The sequence below is a fragment of the Siniperca chuatsi genome, linkage group LG5, assembly GCF_020085105.1.
Source record: "Siniperca chuatsi isolate FFG_IHB_CAS linkage group LG5, ASM2008510v1, whole genome shotgun sequence".
Taxonomy (NCBI): domain Eukaryota; kingdom Metazoa; phylum Chordata; class Actinopteri; order Centrarchiformes; family Sinipercidae; genus Siniperca; species Siniperca chuatsi.
Window position 1 is genome coordinate 3,904,690 of NC_058046.1, and position 18,293 is coordinate 3,922,982.

Genomic DNA, 18,293 nt, shown 5'->3' on the forward strand with positions numbered 1-18,293 from the left:
GAACTGATGAATGTCATTAAGGCTTACATAAGATCATATTGTGACCATTAACGTTACTGTCCATGCTGGCAATTATTTGTCAACTAGGAAAGCTACCATGGCTTTTGCCCTGCAGGCCGACATTGTTGTTTGTGTTGTCAGGTGACAATTACGTGGTTGCTGCCGCTGGCTGACGGATTACACTCCATTTAAACAGTTTCCCCGGCCCTTGCCGTTACGTGTTAAGCGGTGCACCGGCGCACTGAAATGGAGCGGACCCAGTATGAAATACAGGTAATACGGTTGCCATAGCAGCCTTTTTACAACACAGACAGCGTGAAGATGGAGTACAGCACAGCCGCTCGTTTCCACGACTCAATAACACAGTTTAAAGTCTACGAAGATTATCTCGACTCCAAAGTCACGCCAATGGATTTATTTTACTTAAAAGTGAGTCACTCTGGTACAAACTATTGACTTTAGCTTTCTGTTCTGTTTTGTACACCACGTCAGAACCGCATTAACTAAACTGTCAGTTTAAGGTTATCTTTGCGAATCTGTAGCAGTTCACGGTATTATTAAAACAGAACTTTCGACTTTTCAAAATTACTAAGACAACTTCTTCGATTCGGCATGTACTAAGTCTTGCAAGTCGTTCTTAACAATAGAACATCATTTTGGTTCAGATCCGTTGCTTTCAAGACAGCAACAGCAGCTAGCCAACGTTGTTCTGGTGCAAGAGGATTACGGAGCAAGAAACCCGATTTTACACGTTGACTTTTTTCCTTAATTTATTTGACGTTTACTAAGCTAAGTATTTGCCGTATTGAACATTGTATCTTTAAGATGAATACTTTGATTTAGTGGACGTTTTACGAGGTATCCCTCTCTTGCCGGTGAGAAAGGTAACACACAAAAATCTGAATGGAATCTGGCGTATGGTCCTATAATCAAAACGGCGTAGCGTTATTTAGTGGCTACTTTACCTGTCTGACATGTGGTCACTTTAAAGTACACAACGCGTTTTTTATAATTCTCGGTGTTTCTCGTTTCCTGACAGTTTTCATTAGCACGCATTAACTTTTGCTGCATTAAAGCAGTGTATCTGAAGATGCCATGGGGATAGTCTTTGTTGGTGTAGTGTCTGTGGTCGCACGCTAGGTGGCAGTCACACATAAGTTTGGCAGGGGTTTAAACTATGGGTTTACCTAGCAGCTACCACCAATCCAATCATTTAAAGTTTAAAGCAGAAGAGACAACAAGAATGTTATTAGATTGTGATCTTTTGTCTTTTGTCAAACATTGACATTTGAAAAGACCAAAAGACACCAAGAAGTCTAAGTGAATCCTTGGTCCTATATTGGTGTGAGTGGTACTTTTTAGCAAATTAGCTAGAGTTCACCAAAAGTCCTAGTTAGGCCCACTTTGACAATATGGTCTCCACTCCTAACCACAATTAGGATTCAAAATCCCAAATGAGGGGATAAGCCGCATGTGATAAGAGATTGAGACTACAAGTCCTGAAAAATCTTTAAAAATGATTAAAATTGTCTAGTTTCAAGAATTAAAAAGTCTTAATTATCACTTTTGCAAATGCTGTTATTACCGGAAATGTATCCACCATTATGACCAAAACTTCTTGGCCTCCTTCTGTCCTTAAGAGCACTGATTTATTAAAAAAAGGGTGATTCATAGCATCAATAGAGACCTTCTTTATATTTATCGTGTTCAGCACTTTGGTCAACTGTGTTTTTTTTAAATGTGCTATATAAATAAATTTGACATTGACATAGATATGTATATATATTTTATACATTTTTATATATAGATAGATTTTTTCAGGCTTGGAATTTACATCTTCATGTCAACAGAGGAATTCTGAATCATATTTAAATTTTCTTTGATGTAGATCTCTTCAAGTTTTTGGTCTTACTGGCATACAAGTATTTCTAAATAGGCTTGAATTTAATCTGCCCAGCAGAAATGGGCAATCCTGCTTTTGCCCAGCAGATGGCACACTTGCTAATGATATAGTACCTGCTGTAGTGGCCGCTTTGTTTGAACACCTGTGTCCACACAGAGAAGAGAACAGCTCATATCTGACCTGATAATCAGCTGCAGTCAATCAGTATCAAACTCAGTCACCCCTGTGTGACACAACACAGTCAGCCCAGGTCATCTAACCTGTGCAGTCATGCTTATAAGGCCTAAGTTCTGATAAATCAGCTAATTATAAACCTATTTTTCCTCGATTATGTTATTCAGGATTTGTCACAAACTATGACTTTAAACTCAGAAAAGTTTTTATTATAAAGTCAGTATGGCTTTTGCCAGGATAGATGTAGAGTATTAGTCCAGGTCCTGGTGTGTCGACTGTAAGAAGCAGCTCATTTAAATAGACTTATTCAATGAGCCTTGAAAATGAAGACAATGATTTTCAGGCCAATTTTAGGACCAGCAAATGTCTTGAGACGCATTTCTGGTGAGCCACATCAAAGTTGAAGGAAAATATAGCTTTTCCTCTCTGGTGCGGACGCGGGCCCGGCTGCTGGGATTTTGGGTAGGAGGACATGCGGCAGAAGCTTTGATCTGACAAGCCACAGGATTTGACAGCAAGATTTGGTTTTTAGATGATGACTTTATGGCTTGGCTTTAGTGACGGCGGGTCTGCAAACGGTGATTGGAATAATGTAGCTAACAATCCCTGCAGAGGCACTGAGACATGTACGCTCGCGCGCACACACACACACACACTTAGAAAATGAATGGACCGGTAGGCATGAAATCACACTAAACCCATGAAACTAAACTATATCTGAGCTTGTGGTGTTGCAGAGCAGGCTATCACTTCCACATTTTGGGTAAGGAAGTGAAATAACAATTTTAACCAAATGTCAGAGTGGTGAGTAAATCCTAAATCTTACTTGCTCGCAAGATTTCAAATTTTATTTGTCAGTACTCAGTGGTTATTGCTGAGCCGGACCCCAATCCAGGAAGTTGCAAAAACTGGATATATGCTTCGTCTAAAATAGCCACTGATTAATCAGTTAGTGGATCAACAGAAAATGTATCATTTAAATCATTTGTCAAGCAAATATGCCAAATATTCTCTGGTTCCAGCTTCTGAAATGTCAGGATATGCTGTTGTTTCCTGTTTTATATCACTGTAAATGGAATATCTTTAGGTTTTGGACTGTTAGGCGGACTAAACTAGCAAAAGGACTTCACCTTGAGCTCAGGGAAATTGTCACCACTCTCTGACATTTAATAATAGCAGAAAGAGTAGTTGCACTCCTAAAGGGGTCTCCAAGAAGAGTAGTGAAAAAATAAATCACAGCATTCACAGGTTATCCTGCCAAAATTCAAGACTGACAACATCTGACAATCTTAAGCCCTGGCTGCAGGCCGTGTCCCCTCTCCTTGACCGACTCCTCTCCTTTTCTTTTCTCTCGCAGAGCAGAGAGTTGGCCCGTAAGCTGGTGGAGCACGGCCACAAGGGCACGGTCCTGAGCAGGGAGGAATTTGAGGAGAAGAAAGCAGCTGCACAGGCTGCAGAGGCTGCGAAGAGCAACACTTTCTATAACAGGAGCCGGCCAATGTGAGTTCAATTCTCACCAACCCACCATGCTCACTGAGTTGTCGTCTGCATGACTAACACGGGAGACAATTTCACACCAACTGCCAGTCAAATGCTAGAATATCAGGAGGCTCTGTTATAGTCTAATAATTATATTTAGCTTTTAAAGTCTGAATGTGGTCAATGGATTTTGGAATCAGTCACTGTGGCTAGGAGAAGAGAAGTTACTCTCCTGGTCTCTGCCTCTCTATGTTAGTGTTCTGTGGTTCATTGTATTGGCTTCTCATTCAGTGTGAAAGACTAATATTTTAAATGAGAGATCCTCAGCCTTCTCCCTGGTTTGTTTTGGTGGAGGCTGGGAGCTCACTGTGCATCAGTTTCTGTACTAGTGCTGTGACGCCTCAGTCAGTTTCAGTTAAAAACCAGCTCTTATATCTCAGGCCATATTTTTGTCAAAGGATATGACAAAAAATGTGACCATGACATAAATTATCCGCAGTTTTTTTTATTTAACTTTTCATATAATGCATTTTCTTTCTCTACTATCGAGGTGTTTTGTGTGATTTCAAATTTGCAAGATGTCAAAAAAGGTTCTTCAGACACAGGGGTGCATAATGAGAAAGAGAAGCCACTAACTTCATCTGGTGGACTTGGACCCCCTTGTTGAGCAAAACACTAGCTAGCAGCTTCAAGACTGCTGCTGTAGCTCATCCTGACTTCTGACCTCCCTGTGTAAGGGCGATAAGAGAAACCTGCCCTGTGGAGTCTGATTGAGTATTGGGTTATTGTTGTTATTGTTAGGCTATGTACAGTAAATAGTACTGTGTACTCACACTGGACAGACCAAAATTAGCAGCGCGGCTGAGTTGGTGTGGGTGTGTTGCTTCAGGCGCAAGTGAAGTTATCACAAAGACAATCATTTTATCCCCTCTTTTAACTATTGCAGGGTAAACAGCTGTTGCTGTTATTAGGTATTCCAGGAATGTGCATTTGCATGTATTCAGTTGCCACATGCAGTGTTTTGCTGAATGACATTGCATTGCGTTGCTGCAAAAGTTGAGCCAGGTTAAACAGTTTTCTCGTACAACTTTGTGTTTTTTCTTTGCCAGGGCCCCCTGCGTCAGTATCCTCGCTCTGCCAGCGCAGTGGTCTCATTAGAATGAATGAAAATGTGATGCGACACATGCAGTTGCATACAAAGTCAATGGAAAGACGAAATTAGATACAAATTCAAGGTGGCACAAATGGCCGTGCAAGTTCAAAATGTTTCAGCTTGAACAAAAAATGTGCGCTGATCCCCGGGCTTTATGAATCTGCTTCATAAACGACAACACACACACACACACACACACAGTCGGTGCGCCCATTGCTAGCTAACTTACAGCTAATGTCTGTAGAGTTTAGTTTAGTGATTAATCTGCCAATTATTTTCTTGATGAATCGATTGTTTAGTCTATGAAATGAAAAAAATTGTGATAAAATGCCCACTGTAATGCCTTCAATTTAGAGCTGCAACGATTAGTGGATTAATTGATTAGTTGTCAACTATTAAATTAATCGCCAACTATTATGATAATCAATTCGTCGTTTTGAGTAATTTTTAAAAAAAATAATGTCCAAATTCTCTTTTCTGGTTTCTTTAGTCCTCTATGACAGTAAACCGAATGTCTTTGGTTTATGGACAAAACAAGACGTTTGAGGATGCTACCTTGGGCTTCGGAAAATCACCATTTTCTGACATTTTATATACCAAACAGCTAATTGATTAATTGAGAAAATGATCGACAGATTAATCAATAATGAAAATAATCGTTAGTTGCAGCCCTACTTCTGTTTTGCTTACTTGCTTGTTTTGTCCGACCAACAGACCAAAGCCTAAAGATATTCAATTTATTAACATATATGACAACGTAAACAGCAAATCCTCACATGTGAGAGGCTGGAACCCCAGAATTTTCGAAGTGTGAGCTAACTTTTTCTGTCTTCCTGCAATGAGTGGCAGCAGAAATATCTAGAGGAAAATGTAAAATGCATTTTTGGCTGAAGCTCTGCTCTGCTAATCAAAGCATGACAGGTCATAAAATCTGAATCTTTTATAGTTGTATCCGGTTTGAGCAGCTTATATAATGCTTTATGATTGCATTTTACAAAAGAGAGGATAAATGGGAGTAATTCATCAAGTCCATGTCCTACATGAACAAGACTTTTATTTGAACAAGGCCTGCCTGTCTGTCTAAATTCAAATAAATATTGATAATAAACACGCTGAATGACAAAACTATAAACTGGAGTCCTCTATAAACTGCCCTCCTGAGGAAAGTGATCACACAGATATTGTTCTCATTCTTGATGAAGCCATGTGGTTGTGGTATCTTCTTTGATGACAAGCCAGAACAGACAGACACACACACACACACACACACACACACACACACACACACACACACACACACACACACACACACACACACAGGGTTTTGGAGGTATCCAAACATTTACTTGCTAGGTGTTGAATTTGATTGAACCCTCAGATGCTTATCCAAACGTGCAGATGTCTCACCGTTGCGGCCCCCAAGAAAAAAACCCCGTCTGTGAACATCAGTGACACTGGTGAAATGGGAGCCTCCACACCTGCAGTTACAGTGATATTAGGCCACAAAGCCTTTCATCTTGTCCCAACAGGATCCAGGGAAATGTTGTACGGGAACACTGGGATGTTATACACACAGTAGTGTGTTCCGTCTCCAAGATCTACATCCATGTAGAGACTGTTTCAAAGGCTGTGATCCTTAAATGTGTTTGTATGTGTCCTAGCTATGTTTGGCATACAGTTACAATGGATTCCAATTGTGGCACAGCAAAATAAAGCATCTAAACATCCATAAAAACATTTTTAAAATACTGTATTTGTCTTGTATTGCTGCTTTAGAACATTTGACAAAAGAGAACCTTGGCTTCTGTTGTTAAATAAAAATAAAAGCTTTATAGTAAAACATGTTCATATTTCTCAAAGTCAGGTACTGAAATAAGTATTGGTTTTGTTAGCAAAACTCAGGTACTGTATTCACACTAGTATAAAAAAATGGAAATGGATTACATTGCAGGAAGTTTTGGTGCTTTTTGATATGCTTTTATCTTTTCTGTGACTCTGGGTCACCATTGGAAACTTATTAGCAGCTGCTATCCCTTGTGATTTTTCAGAAGGTTAGCAAAAATGCCTATCAACATTTTCTAAAGCCCAAGGTTTTTTTCTTCAAATTACTTGAAAAACAATCCGTAACTCAAAGATATTAAAGTTTAATATGACATAAGACAAAGAAAAGCAGCAAGTCTTCACAATTGAGAAGCTGGAATTAGAGAATGTTTGACATTTAAGTGATCGATTTCGCTTCTACTCTCAGAGGCAGAGCCACCTTTCAAACCTACAGGGAATTGATATTTGATACTCAAAAGATACATTTTCAGTGGGAATTTTGCCACAACCATTACAAAGCCACATTCGGACTTAGGGTGCAAAACCGATGTAACTTTGTCTTAACCAGGCACATGTGTTTAATGAGTGTCAACACCACAAGTGTAATATGGGAGCAGAGTTGTTTCCCTTTGGCCTTTTTATATTGAATTTGACAGCAACCATGTACAAGAAAACATTACTTTGAAACAATGAGAAGAGATGTTTTGTGCCAGGTTTAAAACACTAGTTGCTTTCCATCTGCCCATGTAATTTTAATGATTTTTGTTTTAAATACTAAAACACCTGTTCGTGAAACACAGAGAGACCAAATTAAATATTTGGTTCAAATACAAAATAGTCTCAAAATAGCCCTTTCTGGCTGACTCCGCTGTGTAGTTTTTGCCATTATCAATTATAGAGTACCTTTTTTTTCATCTGTGCTCTGCAGTAGACAGATGAAAATGCTCTGTTAATAATTGAACATTGCTGGGAAAGACATCACTCATAACAGTTTTACAGTCTGTTGTTCTGAGCTGGCTGGACCGCAGCAAGTGGTTTTTGAATCCTCTCCAAGGTGATTAACCAGCGGGGTTATGTTATTTCAAAAGGAAAACATTTAATATTAAATGTGATCCTGTTCTATGTAAATATGTGAAGCTTATAGCAAATGAATGTAAATTTTTCAGATTAAATTTAAACTTTAAATTTATCTGACACATCTGCTGTCTTGGAGGTTTTCTCACACTTTTGTGATTTTGTCATTATGTGACCTGAAGTGTGGGTAAAGAATTTTAGCACGTTTCACCCGCTGTTTAGATTATTGCTTCTATGCCAACAACCTGAAGGCGACAATATGCCGAAATATTTTTTTACATATGAGTTTTGAACTAATTAACAGCTTTCGTTGCTTTCCCACACTTGTAAATTTGACATCTTGCAAAAGACCTTAACAAGACTAACACAACATAACTAACACAAAAACCGCAGAGCATTTGCAGACTTTTCCCATCAAAAGTGGCAAGTTTGAGCTGTGTCCCCTCTCTGTCCAAATGCAGATTGCTCTTTACTCTGTGGTTTTCTGATTGGACTTCCACCAAACCGACCCCCTGACCTCCTGTTGTGGTCACATTGTGAAAACACGAGGCCCAGGATGCAATGTACCACCTGCAAAGTGGCTGAGCACAATCAGCACAGTGTTGTGACAAACTGAGTGTGCATGGCCACAGAAACTGGCAGCTGTACAGTAAGCAAACTAAATGTGGTTGTTCTTCAGCTAGCAAAGAAAAAAAATCCATCCGTCCATCCAAACTTAAAATGAATAACCATGCATTTGGATTTGCATTTATTTGTGCCTCTTTTCACCAAATGGTAATCTTTGTTTCATAAACGTGTACTTCCCTAAAGACTTTTGCACCTGCATACTTATGCTCTCATGGCGCTGGGTAGCCATGCTGTTTTGGGAATGCCTTTGCCTTCCCTGTAGGCCTTAACCTATGTCTCCCAAGGCATGTCTTTTTTCACTGTGTTTTTCCCTTCCTTTCTCTTCTTTTCAACCTCCCTGTGCTCTCTTGGAGACCTTTAGTGCCTGCAGGTGTATAAATAGAGCTGTTTTCAATTAAGGGCTAACCTCGCCTTTAGCGTGCATCTGATCAATGAATGCCCCTGCACCTGTGGTAATAAAATACCAAGGGAGTGGAGATAGTGCCGTGAATGCTAATCAGATGTTGCCCTGTTGTTGCCCTGTCTCATTTTTAAGGACAACACGCTCCTCCTGACAGCTTGGCTGTGAAAGGGGGGGCTTTGCCAGCACATCACAAAAAGACCAAACAAAAGACCTGGTGCTCTCATCAGACATAAGTGAAATTCAATACGTGATTGAAAAAGGAAACTTGAATGAATGGGATGCTTAGTCAGTTGTGCAGTTGTTTGGTTAGGGGGAAGCTGAATGGGTAGTCACAATCAACAAATAGTTGCAAAAGAACAGGGTTGGGTTCTGATAGTTTAAATTTTGGATCCGATTTCAAGTTGGTAAAATACCTGGATTTGTCGATCTTATATCTTCTTTGTTTTTAGCAAAGAATGATGTGTTAAACATTCAGGTAGTTGTTATCTAACTAGCAAATATGTAGTTTATCTGGCAAAACTCAGGGTTTAATTCCTTTTTACTTTGATTATCAATCTTTGATTTTTATCAAAATTTTAATTATTTTGTAACTTTTGTTACTTAAAATGTTGAAAGCTGAACCTAAATTGATCTGATAAGGGCCTGAAATGATTTAGTGGATTTTATACTGGATTCAGATTTGATAAAATGCTATCAAACACCAACCCTGCAAAAGAAAATGAACATTATGTATTGATTCCTGTGTTCCAGAAGTGAGATAACAACAATTTAGGGTTGTAGGTTAGTGTCATCACAAGTACTTCAGGACAAAATACATCCATATTAGAAGTCTTGATAGTTCCGCGTTTTGTCTCGGACAAGAATAACATTTGATATAAAGTCAGAGACAAACAAGAGGAGCAGGGGAGCACTGCTGAGCAGACGTGAGGCCTCAGTTTCCTCTCTGCTCCGGCTCTGGCTTCGGCCCAGAAGTCCATGTCAGCATATGTCCTGACCTCGCGTGCTCACGGCAGCCCTGCAAGGTTTCCGTCAGGCTCCCCGCAATCTCCCCACAGTCAAAACCACAGCCATGCTCATTGTCCATTGTGCTGCTGCGTTTTTACAGTCTGCCTCAAGAATTCTCCGCTCTCTAACTCTCTACTCTATATTAAAAGTGAGCTATCACTTGCTGTGCCAAGTAAAACCAGTGCCACGAACACGCACAGTGAATACATTTCACTGCGGATCCAACCTCCAGATGCTTAGCGAAAATAAGATTGTGGATGTGACTGACATGAGAAGTCTCACAAAACTGATCCCAGGGTCATTTTTAGCAAGCCAAACCCCCGCCACTCTCCACGACTGCTACTCTGGCGAGGGCCCTCGGGCAACGAGGTTTTGCAGTCTCTATTACATGTGCTGTCAAGCCAATTGCCTTCCTTGCACTTTGTGATTTTGGACGGGTGTGTAACTTTGGAGCTCTCCCCTGCAAGCTCTTTGCAGAGACACACATCCTGCCAGGCTTAAGCTCGCCACCACATCCCACCACGCAGCACATAGATCAACATATACACCAGTTTAGGACCAGCTGGTGCAGCAGATAGTAAATAACAAGCTGTCGTTTGACCTGGGTGTTTCCACATTTTAGAAGTCATTCCATATTTCATATAAATTACTTGATTAATGAAACATCTGCCCTCACTCACTGGCTACATGTAAGATACCAAAACATATTATGATTTATTTTGACAAAATAATCCCAATTCAAGGTCTACTAGTTAGCTGTTTTCAACTGACAGTAAGATTTTGTTTAGATGTGGTCTCGTGGATCCGATAGCATTCAGATCGGGACATCTATTCATTCATTATCTATTGTGGTATTGAGAATGTTTATGCTGTTGCATACGCACAATAAAAAACAATCAGCAACATTTAGTAATCCTTAAATGATTTTTGATTTATTCATGCTGCTTTGTTGCTTGAAGTAAAAATTGGGACACGACTGTTAAAAGTAAAAATTTTCCAATGGCCAATAGTGTTATGACCCACTGCTGCAGCAGGTCCACCAGAAGAAAAATGATCAGGCTGAGCCTTGTTTTTCATAACTCAGTTTGCATCCCACTTCTCTTACAATGTGCAGCAAGATCTAAGGGAGGCCCAAATAATACATACACCCAGGAATGTGTTAAATTTGAATGTTGATTCTGGCCACCATGTCATCTTTAGATCCATCTGGTCCTGGAGTAATTTCTTCTTTACGTCCTATACATCTAGTGCCTCTCATTTATAATGACCCTCTGCAACAGTGACTTACTGAGGATGTTTTCCCTTTTACCTCTCACACCCTGCACCCTCGGACCCAGTCGGCCTCTGATGTTTGATCATACAGTACATTGTAGATTAGTGCCCCTGATGAAGAGGAGGAAGTGCTTTCTTCATCATATAGTTTTTCCCATCAGGCTACCAGGCCGAACTGTCATTTTCTCCTCTGTACTTCTAAGTGCTGTAGATAGAGGATGTGTATGCTGGATCAAGTTGCCTGTAAGGCTCTCTCTGAGGACAAGGTCTCTAATATGTAGTTTAATAATTGCCTTAAAATTCACCTTGTTTAATTGATTTCAGACTCCATAGTTTTGGTATGTAACCAGAAATATGAAATAGACCTGCAAGAATTTTGTTGCTGAGGAAATTCTTCACTAATCAGCAGTTGAAATGAGTTGAAAAATACTTTTAAATGATTTCATGTGTTGCTTTGCATTACAGTGTAAGATAATAAACTGAAGAGGTAGAAACCACACTGTTAACAAGCGACAGCCATTCGGGGATGAGAGTGTGTTCTCTCATTTTAGGACTTGATTTTCTTTTCCAAAACTTTGAAGTTTCCTGTAGCTCTATCCAAATCTACACATCAGATTTCACTTCAAAACATGAATCTTACTCTCTTTCCCTCTCTGTTTGGACTACAGTATCTATCACTGAATGCAGAGGAACTGTACTGTTCCCCAAATGGAATACATCTAATTTTGCTTCAATAAGAACTCAGTATGAAAAAGATGCCAACGATTCCTTTGATCCACATTCAAAAACATGCACTTCTCAGGCAGGCAATGCAAAATGTGCAACCTCCCCAACCCCCAAAAGCCAAGGTGGCCACAATACACAAAGAAAGCTCAGGTAGAATATCATGCGTAGCACATGTGTAACTGATACGTTCAGCTCATTGTAATCAGAGGTGACAGAGGATTTTAGAAAAAGCCCAAAATAAAGTAAATTGTCATGCTGTGTGGAATTTCCCTTGACGTCCACCAGCCCAAAATAATATTTTCCATAAGACTGATTTTCCCAAGCAGTCTGAGGAAAAGTATTCTGGTACAGTATGTGTTGTTTCTTAAGAAATCACTATATTATTGAAAGTTCCCATCTGCCATACCATCGAAAACTGCAGGCTAATGAAAGCTTCAATCTGTTAATCTGTCTCGAGAATAAAAGAAGAAATTATTTCAAAGCACAACATCTGTTACCCGTCATGAAATTAAAATCTCTCAGAAAACACCATTTGTCCAGTTGCTGAATATTTATTTATTTGCTAAACGAAGGCTACGAATTAGGAAGGAATGCTAGCCCCCCATTCCTCCAAAGAACTTTTTAATGACATTCCATTAATTGTGCTGGGAATTATTTGCTGTTGCAAATTTTTGCACGTGTGAAAGAGGATATAACCTGATACAGATGAAATTTCTTTGGCAAGGGTGATGAAATTGCACAAAAGTAGGGGCTCGAGGCAATGTGCTACACTATATTGATTTTCTTAACCATTTCATACAGTAAGTATAGTTCCTCCTTTCACCTCCTTCTTTCAGCTGTGCAAACAGATAATGAAATGAATCACGGTTGATGGTCAATGACACTCAGGTTAACACAAATCCAAAGGTGAAAGATGTTAATGTATTCAGTAGTAAACACATGAACAGTAGGCACTTATAAAAGAGGGAAAAGTGCAAGCAAAAGGGACCAAGTTTTACACAGTCATGTCAACTTTGTCAAATTAGCATATACTCAAATTCAGATTTTATGTTGTGGAAGCAGACTACAGTATGTAAATATTACATTCCTTCACTACAAAAGCATCATGTATTTCTAAGAACCGGGCAGTCATTAAGAAACTTGCATTTTGGCTCTGCTTATCAATTTCTGAAAGTGAACTTTGGACCTATTACGCTACAGTTTAACCTCCACCATGCCATTTATGCATGAAACAACACACATTTTCACTGACTGACTTGCAGTTTTTAAATATTAACGTTTTTAACAAAACAACAAAGGTTACATCTCATGTTGTAGTTTTTCAGAAAAGTCACTGCACATTCCAATGCAAAGTTATTTTGGGCACAATAATAACAAAACAAGATTTGTGTAGCTATATTGATCAGCCTTTAACCTCCACATTAACACTAATTTTAAATATAGAAAATGTCCAAATGAAAATAACCTTTTCCTCTGAGACGGTGGCTTGTTGAATTGACAGGTCATGATTCTGTAATGTCTCATTTTACAGTTTCAAGTGAAGCAGTGGCTGGAATAATCTACATTTTGCCATATTATATTGTTCATTAGACGGCAAGAACTGTCAGACAATGGCTTATTTTTATACACCTAAATCTACACAATAGAATCATTTAAACTAAAAGATATTGGAAATACGAAAACATGAAATCCAGAACATGTCTGATAGGGTTAGATAGTAGATATTACTGAGAATAAATAAATTAAAACATCAGTTTAGCAGGCTTATGGTCCAGGAAGAAGGCCCCTGGGTTTTGGTATGGCTGTGTTTATACATGTGTAAACACACTTGGAGGATAGTTGCTGTGCAGTAACAGCTGTTCACCCCCAACAGAGGTGGACAAAGCGTTACATAAACTCTAGTTTATAACACAGTGAACAGGAGTTTCTTGACAACCAAGAGGCACGTTTATTAATTTTAATTCAGTTTCTGGTTGTGTGACATTTTCATACCATAGTTATATAATGTGAAAACACTGCTGAGTTGATGGCAGGTGGTGTTGTCGCAACGCTTACTGACCTTGACTGACTGCAATGCAACATCTGGAGGGTGCATTTGTTTTGAGTTACTATTAGTAGCTAGTGTAACAAGGTATTGGCTCTGTCCATCTTTTTCTACAGCTGGGTTCTGACATTTTTTTTTATAACCGCTAAAGAGATCTGTGCTGCACACCATTTTAGTCCCTCACAATTGATGCTACTTTGTCAGCAACTCATCATACGTAAATGAGAAAAATAGTTTGTCAGTGTCTTCCAAAACAAAACTGTAAGTACTACATACTTCCAAAAATGACTTGATTTTCTGATCAGCAATTTATGGTTAAGGTTAGATTAATTTTAAGACATGATCGTGGTTAAGTTTAAAAGAAACCAACATTGTTAGTTGGAGACTGGATGTGAATTGTGGTCTCTGATTTTGAAGTCACACGATTTGTACGCCTAACCATCCACGCTAACCTCCTCCGTAAGGCCACGTTTAGACCGACTTGAGCCCTGTGTGAAAAAACGCAGCCCGCTCATTCATTTGAATGGAGCCGGCAGCTCGGTGGGGGTGACAACGAAGGGGGCTCCGGCAAGGCGCAAATACATGCAAGCGCACATTGCTTGTGAATTACTTTGTAATGTGAACGCTGTAATTCTACTGTTTACCTCGAGATCTTCGTGGCGGAAGATAAAATAGTTGCTAACTTTCCAGAGTTATAAAATCCTGTCTGTGAGTGTGCAGGGCTTTGGCCTCTTATAAACCTTCAAATGCATTTTTCTATTACTCCATCTGGACTTCCTAGATTGTATTTCAGTACCTTAAACAACGCGCCCCCACCGACACAGCTCTCTGGTATGCAACACATGTTTGGTGCTTATGTAAAAATCTATATCTTTTGAATAAAAAACAACCAACACTGTTGTTCTGTTCACATGACGGCAAGAGGTTGCTTGTCAGGAAAACTGAAACAAAGGTTGCCAAAAGCATTTGTCCAAACAACCAATGGTGCAGATAAGAAGCAGATACACTGACACTCACAGAGCTTCAAAATTTAGATTTATGTTGTTTTGTAGTGTTTCCCCCTTTTAACTGGCACAACAGCACATATACTTTGTGAAAGTCATTTCATATGCTCTTAGACAGATGTACTTTTTTAACAAACCAGATGATGACTGTTCACATCCCTTCCTCACTTCTTTTCTACTAATTCCAGGGCCCACCTGCCTTGACCGCAATCCAAAAACAAGACACTTAAAACACATGGCTAGATCACAGTTAGCTTAATACCTAGTCATTAGCCACTAATAACCGTCATTTAATAGTGAAATTCTTGTTATCCCTCCTGAATGAGGCTTGATAAGAAATTTGTTAATTGACGGGAAACTCAAACTTGCAGCGGTCCATATGTTTTGCTGAAGTATTATTCACTCTCCGTGACTGTGTGTGTTGCTTTAGCTACTGGATGGGGTAACCCCAGTCACTTGCCTCCTCAACACCTGTGTTTACTTTGGGGCCTCGGCCCCCATGACCCAGCAGCAATCCTTCACTCACTCAGAAGATGGAGTGAGGTTCCAGTCTCCAAATATGTGCTGTCCGTGCACTTTTACCACTGTGTGATTCCTCTAAGACTTTCATTATGGGGCATGGGCCAAACGACTAGTATAAATTACAATCCTTTTCCAAATTCTAGTAAATTTAAACATTCATATCCTGTTCCCTTTTACTTTAATGTTAAGCTAGGCTAAGAGCAGAAATTGGCTTTGGCCTTTGCCCGTGCTTGTTGTGGCTGTTTAAAGTGCTTTGGGAATGGAAAGTGGATTTGAGGAGCCATCAGTGTAGACTATAACTGAACTTGTCTTCACTTTGGACAGCGAAGCAGACAGAACTGGATTCAGTAGTTTTGAATATTTAGTAGTAACATAAAGATGAAAGAAACAGATTTATAACTAGGGGATTGCTGGTTCAAACTCACAGGTGTTTGCAGGGAAGTGTGGGATTATTACGTCCTCTCACAACTTCTGTGAAGGGCTAAGTACTGAACCTCAATACATTTTTTGTACAGAGCAAAAGTGTCCATAGCAGCAAGTATCGAGAACTGTCAAGTACTGAAAGCTGACATTGAATATCTGGTCAGATTCGTAATCTTGTTTACCTTTTCTTTGCGCAGATATTTCCTGTTTCAAATCATAATTTTGCTAATTTTAGTCTGTATTTTATTTAGGCAAAGTTCTTGTACAGCTGTACAGCTTTCTTGTACAGAATTTTGGCTTTGTTTGTTAAATAAAAAAAGGGTTTATATTTCTGAAAGTAAGGTATTGAGAAGAGTATTGTTTTGGTATTGTTACTCGAAGTATTCTTGAGCAAGGCACTTAATGCTCATCAATGCCCATCTCAAGCAAGTAGGTCAGTTGGTCCCACAATGCACCTGTAGTGTTAGGAAAAGGGCTTGAATGATATAACTGCACCAGTGCTTCATCAGATTAAAGAAAACATACAAGAATCTAACTTAATATAAAGTTGAATCTTGGTGATTTAGGTGAAATGTTGTAAAAAATGTTGAAAAAGTCTTTGTCCACATAGATCAGCCTCGAGTTATGATTAAAATACTTGAAAAAGAGAAAAAATACTTGAAGCGTAAATTCATGGACACGGCACACGTGTAAAAAAAATAAATAAATAAAATTCAGTGCAGATTATCGTTTCAGATAGCCGAAGTCAATAGAAACAGGTGTGTTCTATGTTCTTCCGCTGTACTCTAACTTTGATTTAATGAATGGCCTTTCTACATATTTTACTCTCTTTCTTCTTCTGCATTCTTAACTGAGAGGTTACCAATGACCTGTTTACTGCCTTTAAGATGTTAACTCGGTGTGGATCTGATGAATGTTTTGCACAGTCAATTCTGGATGCATGCCAGAGTTCTGTTGCTCGTACTGCAGTGTTAACTGTTCAAATATTAGTGCTAATGTTGTTTCAGGTGTGGATACATTAGTGTGCGCCAATACCATGTTTCCATGGAAACAGGCCAGCCTAAGTGTAGAAAGCTGCCACAGTGTCATATATATAGTCTCTGATATGCTTAATATTGCTCTGCATACTGAAATTAGCTGCATACTGACATTGTGACATTCTTCATGATTTTTGTAGTCAAATTTCTTAAAGTAGTAAAAACACTAACTTATCTACTATATTTATGATTAAAAAATGGCATTTGGAGTATTTGAGAGTGCCGTGGGAGCTTGGCAGGTTTGGTGAAGCGCTGTGTACTGACATACTAGATGCTTGCTTGAGTCTATATCATAACTTTGACTGCATGTCATGCTCACTTTCTGTTGCATCTTGCATAGTAATTAATTCAAACTTATTTGAATATTTTATTAATCATACATTATAATTAAGCCCTGGTAAAATGTCATATTGTGTTTACAATTAGTCAGGAAAGTCATGGAGACATGGAAAGGAAATCTCTTCTACAATGTCAAAGCAGGTAAAAAAAATAAAAAAATACCAGTGAAATTGTACTCAATCCATTTCAACAAAGTATATTGTTTAGTTAATTGTTAATGTCAAGGCAGAGATAGGCCAGAGTACCCTGAAGCTACAGTATGTTAGGGTGAAAAGCTTCCCTAAAGAAACTTTAAGGCTTCATGTGACTTTTTTTCAGGTTAAGAGAAACATTTCAAACCGTTTGAGTGTTGTCTTTTCCAGGACACTGGCAAGTGCAGGAAAAGAACTCAAAGATAACTTCCTGAAAGCCCTGGCAGAGCGAGAGGAGGCCAACCGCAGTGGGAAAATGACTGTGAGTACATTATTACAGCACTCCGATTGCTACGTAATGGGATTCCCCTCAAATATTTCTGCAATTCCATTAGGATGGGAACAAAATCCGTACTGTGTCAAGTTGACTGGAAATGCCCCCCCATCCCTCCCCAAATACCATGATGGCCAGGTACCCGCCCCTCTCCCATCCATAAAACCCGTTTACCAAACTCCCAACTACCTTTTCCTAGGTGTGCCGTTCATATTGAACCACCAAGATAATTTCTAAAGGGGCCTCATCTGGGGAGCTGGGGTACAAGCCTGGTACAATAAACCATGTAGCTAATTGAAGAGAGCGCTTAAGCACAATTTATAGTTTCTTCATCAATGGCAGAAAGGGTCAGCCTTGGTAAACTGATCCTTGGCTACAAAAAATGGCTTTTGGTTTGTGAAGCAACAGCTTTAGGGTGAGGATACAGTCATAAGTCAGTGTGGGTGGTAGAGCAGTACCAACTAGATATAGTTGGGCTGACGTCCACGCACAGCATTTTCCAGACTTGGGAGGTACAGTGGGAAAATAGGGTGCTGGGGCCGTTACTACTAGCTGTCTGGTCCTTGTTTATCTGCAGCGAGAGCTCTGTCCATATTCTCCACAATTGGGCAGTTGCAGTTGAGCTCCGCATAGGCCTCGTCACAGATTCTGTTTGTGATTTTCATGGACAGAATCTCCAGGTGCAGCTGATGAGTGGAGAGAGTCTGGTTGGCTTCATCAGGCTGTGACCTCCAGCACACACTGGGGCAGCTTGCAACAGAGTGTGAAGCAGTTGGAATGAAAGTCTACACCTGCTTAAGTCTGAGGTACTCTGCCAGAAAA

At 39.5% G+C, this 18,293-nt stretch overlaps 1 protein-coding gene across 5 annotated transcripts in view; it reads left to right on the forward strand.

Moving 5' to 3' along the window:
• The first annotated feature begins 283 nt into the window (after window positions 1-283).
• cfap299 (cilia and flagella associated protein 299) overlaps window positions 284-18,293 on the forward strand; it is an 82,876-nt gene continuing 64,866 nt past the window's right edge. For 3 of the 5 annotated variants that reach the window (XM_044197947.1, XM_044197946.1, XM_044197950.1), the window contains exons 1-4: window positions 284-429; window positions 3,435-3,577; window positions 17,094-17,147; window positions 17,369-17,459. In XM_044197947.1, coding sequence (XP_044053882.1) covers window positions 322-429; window positions 3,435-3,577; window positions 17,094-17,147; window positions 17,369-17,459 — 396 coding nt within the window. In that variant the 5' untranslated portion in view covers window positions 284-321. The remainder of the gene's footprint in view (window positions 430-3,434; window positions 3,578-17,093; window positions 17,148-17,368; window positions 17,460-18,293) is intronic. The other 2 variants (XM_044197949.1, XM_044197948.1) reach the window with 1 other exon arrangement.